At 44.3% G+C, this 11,072-nt stretch overlaps 1 protein-coding gene across 1 annotated transcript in view; it reads left to right on the forward strand.

The window, feature by feature from the left end:
- Positions 1 to 3,954: 3,954 nt before the first annotated feature.
- SCN10A (sodium voltage-gated channel alpha subunit 10) overlaps positions 3,955 to 11,072 on the forward strand; it is an 81,451-nt gene continuing 74,333 nt past the window's right edge. The window contains exons 1-3 of the mRNA XM_023763386.1: positions 3,955 to 4,248; positions 5,650 to 5,777; positions 8,879 to 8,959. Coding sequence (XP_023619154.1) covers positions 3,955 to 4,248; positions 5,650 to 5,777; positions 8,879 to 8,959 — 503 coding nt within the window. The remainder of the gene's footprint in view (positions 4,249 to 5,649; positions 5,778 to 8,878; positions 8,960 to 11,072) is intronic.

The following is an 11,072-nucleotide window of genomic DNA, read 5'->3' on the forward strand; positions in this document are numbered from 1 at the left end:
AGAAAATACCTTCTAGTCCAGCCAATGTGGACCAGTTGGCTGAGTGTTGTCCCATGAACCAAGAGGTCACCAGTTTGATTCCCAGTCAGGGCACATTCCCAGGTTGTGGGCTTGGTCCCCAGTGTGGGGCCTGAAGAAGGTAGCCAATCAATGATTCTCTCTCATCACTGATGTTTCTATCTCTTTCCCTATCCCTTCATCTCTCTGAAATCAATAACAATATATTTACACACACACACACACGTCTGAAGAGTCAGAGTTCCTTGGAATGATCACTCAACAAGAACCCACCATTTGGTGCTGGGTCTCTTCTTCCCTAACACAGCCAACATTAACTTCTGACCTGTCTCCAGAATCCAGGAGGGCGTTCCCCAAAGCTCTGGAGCTGTGGGAGTGGGTCATCCGCTCCTGCCCTGATCCTATAATCCTGACCTGTACTCTTTCTCACATTCATAGTTGCAGAGGCTCCTGGTGCCTCTCAAAGGTAGAACACCTTCAGCAGCTTCTGCAATGAGCTCATAAAAAAAATCAACTTCCTGCCCAGCCAGCGTGGCTCAGTGGTTGAACATCGACTTGTGAGCCAAGAGGCCATGGTTCAATTCCCGGTCAGGGCACATGCCTGGCTTGTGGCCTCAACCCCCAGTAAGGGGCGTGCATGAGGCAGCCGATCAATGATTCTCTCTCATCTTTGATGTTTCTAACTCCCTCTCTTTTCCTCTCTCTGAAATCAATACAAATATATTCTTTTAAAATGCAGCTTCCTGGCTCTCACCTCAGGGCCAGCAAATGAGCATTTTTTGCAGGCGGGGTCCAGGAATCTGCATCTTAACCTGCTCCCTCTGTGACTGACGATGTTTGGCATTTGGAGATCATGCTACTAGAAGAGGTGAGAAAACTACATTTTCCTCAGAACCAGTGGCTACTGCAGAGAACTAGGAGAATAGATGCTTGTTGTAAGAGCTTCAGATCTAGCTTCTCTAGAGCAAGTAGAGAAAATGCCCCAGGGAGACTGTTCTCCCCATCTGTGATGGCAAGCTTCCTTCCAGACTAGTGCTAGGAGGGGCAGGATTTCTGAGAACATTGTGCTCCACAGGGTCATTGGAGTGCCTTCCAGGCCTTGTGGACCATGGTGGACCAGAGTCCCAGAGACCCTGCCTGGCTGCATTAGGGACCATGTGTTAGATCAGGATTTTGCAAACTTACAGGACCAGAGTACAATTTTTTAAACTCCTCACCTGAGGATATGTTTGTTTATTTTAGAGAGAGAGGAAAGGTGGAGCAATGGGGGGCGGGGGGAGAGAGCTAGAGAGAAACATCAATGTGAGAGAAACATTGATCGGTTGCCTCCATACATGCCCTGACCAGGGATTGAACCCTCGTCTTTTTGGTGTATAAGACGACACTCTAACCAACTGAGCCACCCGGCTGGGAGCCCAGAGAACAATTTTAAAATCATCCTGGCCAGTTAAGTCATCAGCAGGCTCTCAAACGTTAGTACATTTAGATTAAAATAAAACAGCAAAAATGGGCTCAGGAATCAATCACCTGAAGGAACAACCAAAATCTTATTTATATTATTTTTTTAAAGAAACATCTTTTTATTAGAAGAAAAAGCAACCAACTAGAAAAGTTAAAGAATTTATTTTATTTAGAACAAAAATTTACAAATATGCTGCAAACCAGAACATCAAGCTGCCAGCACACTCTCAATGGTTAAGTGTAGCCGTGTTTGCAGTGAGCTAGGCCTTCTCCTTAGCCGCCTGCCATGTCCAGAAATAACTGTCACTTCTTAAAAGCACTCCATTATAGAATAAAAAGAACAGGAAAACATGTTAGTGTCTTCCAGCCTTTCTGACAAATGCATTTCAAGGGGGGGATTTGGCCAGCATTGTTTATCCCGCAGACCACCTATTTGCAGTGCACTAAAGTTCTGCAGAAGGCATTGGGGGAAATGCAGGATTAGATAAATCCTCTCCGAAGGCTCTGAGCGGAAACCCCTGTGACTGATCAGGCACTGTGAGTGCTGGGAGCTGCTGCGGGAGGAATATCTGTAGGCCTGTGTCTGGCTCCAGGGAGCTGAACCAGAGAGGGAACCCACTGCAGAGAAGAAAGCACTGACCCTGTAGCTAATCTCCTCTGCCCACCGCAGAGTTTAGTATGAGGGTTGCTTCATCTTCCTCCAGAGAGTCCTGCAGGCTCTGGATGATAAAGGCTCTTCAGAGGAGCAATGGGGAAAGACCCTCCCTTGCCTGACATTAAGAGGGCAAAGGGAAGCAAATAGCCCTGTTGGCTCATCTTGAGAGGGCTGAATGTCCACCAAATAGAGAGGCTGGTTTATTAGTAACAGCTCCTGGGCTGGAGAGAATACACCTGCAAATACTCGGGTGGGTGGACTGTTTCAAAGCCAAGGCTGAGCTTGGATTGGCTCTTCCCCAGCTACCAATCCATGAGGTGAATCCCAAGCCCAGACTAATTCTACAATACATAGGTCCAACATGGCTGCTTCACAAGGAGCATGCCTTCCCCACGGCATTGAAATGGACTCAGAAATAAGGATTCCCAATTAGCTGAGCAAAGCCCAGGAATGTAGCAGGCACTACCTGCACCTTGCCAGATACCTTTCAGGTTGTGAGAAGAGAGAAGGAGGAAAGGACGGTGTAGGGTCAGGTAAGTAGGAGGTTTGGGGGCATGAAGTTAAGAGAGTTCTGTTTTCTTCATGAAGCAGGGAACATGGTCATTGTCTTTCTACAAAGAGGAATAGGGAATACTCAGAAAAGATGAGCAGTATTTGAAATATCTGACTAGAAGAAACTGCTGCCTAGGGAAATGGTAAGGTTTCCAAGCAGCATGATGCTCTCCCTCACCCCTCAGCAGTCCAGATTCAGAGAAACCTGAATTAGACTCATGTAGGTTGATGCAGGCTTGGTATTTAAGATAAGGACAAGGGACAAATGGGGGACCATCAGGTCTGATCTGAATATGGAAAGAAGTCTTCGGCCATGGACAAAGAAAAAGTAGCCTGGAATTCATGGAGGGGGAAAACATGGAAAATGTCAATAAATGGAAGGTTGTGGTCAGTCCCTTCACCTCCTTTTATCCAGCCTTCCCCACCCACCTCTCCTCTGAAATCTGTCAGTCTATTCCATGTGTCCCTGCCTCTGGTTCTATTTTGTTTATCGGTTTAAAAGATTAGCCAAAGAACGTATATGCATAGTCCATGGGCACAGGCAACAGCGAGGTGAAGGCCAGGGCTGGGGCTGGGTGGAGGTGGACAAAGAGGGGGACAATGGGGATCATCTGTAATAGTGTCAATGATTACAAAAATAAGGTTGTGGTCAGAAAGCAGGATGAGACTAAAGGTAAAGTAGATCATGATGTGAAGTCTTTGATGAATGTGGGAGAGTGCCTATTGATCAGTAGTCATAGAAATGAAGACAGAAGGCAGTATGGCTAAATGTGGTGGTGGTGCTGGTGGTGGTGGTGGTTGGTGGTCGTGGATGGTGGTGGTGGTTGTTGGTGGTTGGTGATGGCTGTGGTTGGTGGTAGTGGTAGGTGGTGGTGGTGGTTGGTGGTGGTTGGTGGTGGTGGTGGTTGGTGGTGGTGGTTGGTGATGGTTGTGGTTGGTGGTAGTGGTAGGTGGTGGTGGTGGTTGTTGGCGGTGTGTTACAAAATGAGGAAGGAGCAATGACTTAGAAGCTCATGGAGAGCACAGACTCGCCCCTGCAGAACCTGGAGTAGGATGGAACAAACAACCTCCCTAAGAGCAGTGTAGGAGCTGTAGGGTCCTGGGGGGAGCTTAGTGAGGGTTAAAGAATAGGAGAGGTGGGTGGGGCGTTGTTTAGCAAGAAAGGTGGGAGGGATGGGAGGAAGAGGGCCAGTGGGCAGACTGTTACCTCTCTATGGTGATGTCCACTCTCATAAGAGTATAAATTCTTCCTAAAGAAGAATGAGAAGATGGAATTCCCCCTTGGGTCCCTGGAAACTACCAACTTCCGTCGATTCACTCCGGAGTCCCTGGTGGAGATTGAAAAGAGAATTGCGGCCAAGCAGGCAGCAAAAAAAGCCAAAGGTAAGCAGAGTGAGCACAAGTGGAAGCAGAAGCTGAAGCAGAAGGACCAAGAGGAGAAGCCTCGGCCCCAGCTTGACTTGAAAGCCTGCAACCAGCTGCCCAAGTTCTATGGTGAACTCCCCGCAGAGCTGGTCGGGGAGCCCCTGGAGGATCTGGACCCCTTCTACAGTGCACACAGGGTAAGGGCTACTGGCTGGAACGGCTGTTCTCTGCTCTGGGAGAGGAAGCCTCTGTCCCCACTCAGCCCAGGGCGTCCTTCTGCATCTTGGGTGATGTGGTTGTCAGCTAGACTCAGTCAATGGGAAAGAAATGTAACTCACCTCTTCGACGTTCTCCTTGAATCTGTATGGTACTTATGGTAGAAGCTAATGAAACCCGAATCCTCAAACGCAGTGAGAACTATTGTGGAGGTTTCAGAGGAAGTGGCAGTTCCCTTGGATGAGTTCTGGCCAACGATCTCTAGAGATGATGGCTCTCTTTGCAAGCGGGGAGCAGAGATCTTGTGGGGAGGGGAGAGTAGGCAAGGGGATCAGAAATGAGGATGATTTAAACCAGTGGTCCTCAAAGTATGAGCTCGGAAATCCTGGGATTCTCAGAACTCTTTTAATGAGTTCTGCAGGTCAACACTATTACATAAGAATACTTAGATGTCATTTGTCTTTTTTACTCATGCTCTTTTGTGAACAAATAATAGTAAACAGAGGTATTGGTGGGGGAATGACATCATTAGTCTAACAGCTACTAGAACGTGTGCGTATCTATTCCCGTGTTTTAAAATGTCCTACATTTTCAATTTCTAATAGTATATGTACACAAACATGTATGTATACACACACTCACACACATAAACACACACACACACACACACACACACACACACGGTATAAGCAAAAAAGTATAAACACTACCAAAAGCTCTTTGGAGTCCTCGATAATTTTTGCATTCAAAAGTTTGAGAACCAATCATTTGAGCAAGAGCTGTTCCATGACAATTACCCTGTCTGTATGGTATCTTAAGTGTTCTCCGCAGCTGGAAAAAATGGTGTATGAATGTTTGGGAGTTGGGAGGGTCATCAGCCATCTCCAGTATGGTTTGTGGAGAAAATAAAGGCACTGGACTGTCTTCCTCTCTCCTCTCATCTGCCAGAGCCCTCACCCTCCAAGACGCTCAGAGGAGGGTTTAAAAGGGAAGACCTAGGAGGTGGAGGACAGAAGGGACATCACGGGACCAGAGAGATCCACTAATTAGAAGAAAAATTAAATGCCACCAGAACTCCAGCCCTGGGCTTGATGCATCTTAGCTGCTCCTTGGTCAGCTGCCTGTCTACTGGGCACTTGCAATGCGTTCATTATGATGCACCGTCAGCCACCAGGCCTGGGGTCTTGTTGGGAGGGTGGGGTATGGCTGTGAGCCCCTGATCCTCCCTAACTCTCTGCTTCTCCATTGGGCTCTCACTGATCCATGGTTCCCAGACCCTCTTGCTCATGAGCCTGAGATGATGCTACTCATGCTCAAGAACATGGTTGTGTGAGGACGTGTGTTTCTCACTGGCGGTGCCCTTCTGTTATGTTTTTTTGTAGACGTTTATGGTGCTGAACAAAGGGAGGACCATTTCCCGGTTTAGTGCCACTCGGGCCCTGTGGTTATTCAGTCCTTTCAACCCGGTCAGAAGAACAGCCATCAAAGTGTCTGTCCACTCATATCCTTTGCACGGTTGATTCTGCCACATGTTAGAATCAGGCCTTGCCCACTGTGTCTAGTACCCGCTTCAGAGGTTAGCAATAGAGCCTTCCTCCCATCAAATCCCTTTTTCAGTCGTTATATTGAAAAAACCGTTTGTGGCTTTAACGTATCCAAAACCTGAAAGCAGTCCCAAGGCCGAGGAGGTCTTCATGCCACCCAGAGATGGGGCTGGGTTCACCTAGACTAGTATGGACACACCTCTGGATGCACATCTTGGAAAATGTTCTCTCTATGAGGAGAGCTTTGCTGATATGCCAGGCACAGTCTCACCGCATGTGGTCGGCTCTTCCCACAATATAAAGACCAGTGCAAGGGCCCTATGAGATAGGCATGGTATGTCTGGGCTCTAGCCATGCTGGGAAGTGGCTGCTTATTGGGCAAAGGAGCAGCACTTCCCAGAGGGCCAAGAGAACAGACAGCAATGGGCAGAGGGTAGGTTGTCTCAATGGGCCCCCATGGGTCATGTGGCACTGCCAATGGCATAAGTTACCACCAAACTACCAGCAGGTTGAAATTGTCAATAGCCCAAGGTTCCTGCCATTGGAGAATGTACTGATTAGAGCTACATTGATCAAATGTCTGTATATATTTAGGTAGTGTCAGAAGCTGGCTTCAGGTTTCTGTTGTGGGGGTAGGAGATGGGTTTTTTTGTTTGTATATTTTCCCCAAGACCAGTCACACTAGTACAAATAAGAGACTTTGGCTTGGTTTCCAGGGATCTTCCCTGGTGACTGTCCAAGTTGGATGTCCCAGAGTTGATTTCAGCTCTGGCTTCCAGGAGGTTGACTTGCAAGAACAGCCTTGCTTCAGCTGCCTGGCAGGTGGTACCAGCCTCTCCCTAGGAGGCTCCAGGAAAAAGAGCTCTCTCCCTGCACCCTGGGGCAGCTTGCAGGATCGCCGGGCAGCTCTCACCGAGCTGGTACCCCTGGCACAGGGATCTCAACATGAAACTGCTGCCGCAGGAAGTTGCATTACAATTTCCTTTTCCTTGCTTTATGGTTAACCAGTGGGAAGTATATTTTCTTAATTGAATCTTGGATTTCTTGATTCTACAGAGAATTTTCATGATAATAGTAGGCTCCCATTTGCTATATACCCCCTAAGTGTCGACACTCTCGTAGGCACGGAAACCCTTGAAGAAGGGATTAACCTCCCCATTTTGCAGATAATAAAACTGACACTCAGAGGCATTAAGTAAAGTTTCCAAGGTCACTCCGCTTGTTAAAAATGTCCATCCTCCATCCTGCTTGGAGCAGTATCAACAATAAGGAAGTAGGCAGCTAATGAAAATGAATTAGGGTAATTTATTCTCTCAGTATGTCATCTCTACTAGCGTTTTCCTTATTCGTAATTTTATGTACAATTACATTAAATTACAAATAAAGAAAAACAGCAAATACTCAAAATTTTCTCCATGTATCCTGGTTGAATTACATCTAAATAAGTAAGAAACAGCTAATTAGAAATAAAATCACTTTAAAGAACCAAGTGCCAGGAAATATTCTTTTTTATTATTGTTGACAGTATTACAGATGTCCCCCATTTCCACCTCTTTGCTCCCCGCCACCCAGCCACCACCCCACCCCAGACCTTCCCCACACTATTGTCTGTGTCCGTGGATTATGCATATTCTTTTTATCTTGATATTTTATGAATAAATAACTATGTAGAGGGTCTACTCATCACAGACTTATCAAAATCTGCATTTATGGGTGTAAATCTCAGGAACTTGGGTAGCTCTACCCCCAAAAGATACTCTTTAAGGTGTGGGATTCTCACTGTCCTATTATTACTATTTCATCAAAATTATAATTCTAATCAAATTCACTATGAATGTTTTTGTAAGTAATATTATACATAATATATCATATTACTTTTAAAAGTTTTTGGAATCGAAGATATAATTTTACAATAATCCTAGGGTTAACACCCCCCCCCCCATGTGAATACATTTCTTACTTTAATTGCAAGTCAACAGGAAAATGTGGCTTAATTAGTAGAATTTTCCTTTTTAAAATAGAAGTGTTCCTAAGTAACTATGAGACAGGGCACATTAAAGACATTTACACAAAACACACACACACACACACACACACACACACACACACACACCTAAAATAGATTTAAATAGTTCTGCTCAAGCTGAAATTATGAAAGATGAGCGGTTCACTCTCTCCCTGTAGGTCAAGTTCATCTTCAGGCTTTGTTTTTCTTCAGGAAGGAATTGTCAAGAACCCAGCTAGTTCTGAGAAAAATGTCCAAAGGGAGGCATTGATTGTTGGATTTCCCCCACCAACATTTTTTTCCTCATCTATTTAGCTCTCCCACTTGCCTTCCTGTTCAGTGTCCCCTTCCACTTCTGATAACCCCCTTGCCCAACCTCTCCTCTAAGAGTCTCCTCTCTGCCTGTTCAGAGTTCTCACCACAGCCTAACCCTACTTGGAATTTCCACCTCGAACCAGCATTTCACTTCCTGTGCCTGCCTCCGCCGTTCCTGGCCAGAAGTCCACTTCTTCAGCCAAGTTAGGAAAACAACCTGACTAATCTAATTTCCATGGAAGTTTGTAGGCCTCCCATTATTTCTACGTTCCGGGGAGCATTCTCTTTGTCTTTTAGGGGAAGAGAGACATTGATGGATGAAGCTTCGGGGTATATTGTAAAGTGAAGTGAAGCCTTCAGGGCAGAAGGACATTTTGGAAGAAAGGTTCCGTTTCCTTTCAGCTTGCTCAGGGTTCTCTTAGCAAACGCCCTGAGTTCACATCTTGGCATCAGGGTTGACTAGCTGTGTGAGCAGGGAAAAATTACCTAAGCTTTATCAGCCTGTTTTCTTAGCTCCAAAATGTAGATAATAATATCCACCTCTAGGGTAATTGTGTTGGAAAAAATGTGGACGAAGTACTCAGCCCATAGTAGGCACTCAGGAAATGTTCCTGGTTATTAAGCGACAAGACCATGAAGCCAATCCTAGCTAAGAGGTATGAATTTCATCATTCAGCATCACCGTGGTCACAGGTGCCATCGGGGGAGCACGGTGACTCTCAGCTTTTCCTTAACCCAGCCTCTCAGGTGGTTCAGCACATTTATCACAGTCACGATCGTGGTCAACTGTGTGTGCATGACCCGCACCGACCTTCCAGAGAAGATGGAGTGAGTAGATTTGCTGTCATTCGCTGCCTTTCCTTTTTCCCCCTTCTTCTCTTCCTCCACGTGGCAGCTTCCCCCCCCTGTTATTTATTCTGTGGGGTTTCCTTTGGGTAATGTGGGATCCTATTGTTTATCTGACTTTGTAATGGTCATATATCTTCTCTGTAGACTTTGTTTCATATGATTCTCAGCTTTAAAGAGCTATACAATAGTGGTTCTCAACCTTGGCTGTGCGTTGGAATCTCCTGGGGAGATTTATAAAATATCGATGTTGGTATCTCAGTCTCAGAGGGTCCAATTTCTGTGATCTGGACAGATGGGATTCCTGCCAGATACACACCCATTCACCTGCTAGGTGCACACATGAATGAACTTTAGGGAAGGCCTACTCATGGAGAGTCAGGAACAAAATGGAGACAGAATGACTCTTGGAAAGAGAGTCAGGAACAAAATGGAGACAGAATGAAGAACAAATATATATTTGGAATTTGTTCAGAAAATAACCCATGAATGAAGCTGGGTAAGTTATCATAGCTCATATACTTAGCAAATGGAAACTCTAGTTTCAGAGTGTGGGAACTTTCCAAAAGCATCCTACACCAAAGCTTTCTGTAAAGCTTTCTTTTTCCAACTTTCAAATTTTTCTTGCTGAGGATAACATTAATATACACACAATAGGAAACATGTTCTCTTTCCATTAATAAGTTAAAGTGGGAAATCATGTGATCATCCTAATTGATGCTGAAAAATTATTTGATAAAGTTTGATATCTGCCTATGATTTAAAACTCTTGGAAAAGTAGGACTATAAGGGAATTGTACTCTGATAAAGGGTAACCACTTTAAAGAAAGCAACAAACATCATACTTAATTGTGAAAAGTGGCAAGCTTTCTCTTTGAGATCAGAAGAAAATGATAAGAAGCAAAGATGTCTGTTTTATCAGTTCTATTCAACTTTGTAAAGGGGGAAAAATAAAAAAAGCAAAGGAGACTATATCCGTGACCTCAGTTTAGGGAAAGATTTATTACATAGAAAATAAGAAGCATGAACCATAGAAGAAAAACCGGATACATTTTAATACATTAAAATTTAGAGTTCTGTTCATCAGAAGACTACTTTTTGAGAGTCAAAAAAGCAAGCCTACTGAGCAGAAAATATTTGCAACACATATACCTACAAGGTGTTTATCCAGAATAATGAGCTGTATGAATTCACCAGAAATATGTCAGAGCAACCAATTTTAAAATGAGCCAAGATTTAAATAGATATTTCACAAAAGTAGAAATCCAAATGATCAATAAACAGATAAAATATTCTTAACCTTCTCTTAATTAAGGACATGTGAACTAAAATCACACTGAAAGATTTCTATGAGTTTGTTGGATAGAAAATTTTTTGTTGACAGTGCCAAGTATTGAGAAATATATGAAGCAATAGAAGCTCATATACTGCCGGTGGGAACGCACATTTGTACAACCCTTTTGGAAAGCAGTGGATATTATCAAGTAAAGGTGAAAACACATATACACTGTGATCTCCTAATTACACTATTGGAACATTCACTCAACAGAAATAAGTACTTATGGGCGCGGGGATCCAGCTATAGAAAGTTTATGAACGTTGCCTATAAAAGGAAAACATTGGAAACAACCCAATGTTCATAAAGTTTTGAATACATTAAACATCTTCATTATGTTCTGAAAGTGGGATAACGTACAGCAAAGAAAATGAATACACTCTAGCGCACCACAAGGATGAGTCTCAGGAATATAATATTGAACAAAAAAAGCCAGACACAAAAGACGACCTAAGTATGATTCCATTTTTACAAAATTTAAAAACAGAAAAGCAAGACTACTATGCTGTTTAGAGATGAATACGTAGGAGGTAAAAATATAAATAAAAAGGCACAAAAACCCACAAAAGTTAGGATAGTAGTAACCTCTTGAGCAGAGGTGGGAGGATGTAATCGGCAAGGGGCTTGTGGGATGCTCATGGCGTTCCATTTTGTGACATGAGTAGTTTGTTATATGCTGTTATGGACTGAATTATGTCCCCCCCAAAATGTATATGTTAAAGCCCTAACTCCCCGCCTCCCCCCCCCCCCCCCCCCCCC

Source organism: Myotis lucifugus, unplaced genomic scaffold, assembly GCF_000147115.1.
Source record: "Myotis lucifugus unplaced genomic scaffold, Myoluc2.0 scaffold_283, whole genome shotgun sequence".
Taxonomy (NCBI): Eukaryota; Metazoa; Chordata; class Mammalia; order Chiroptera; family Vespertilionidae; genus Myotis; species Myotis lucifugus.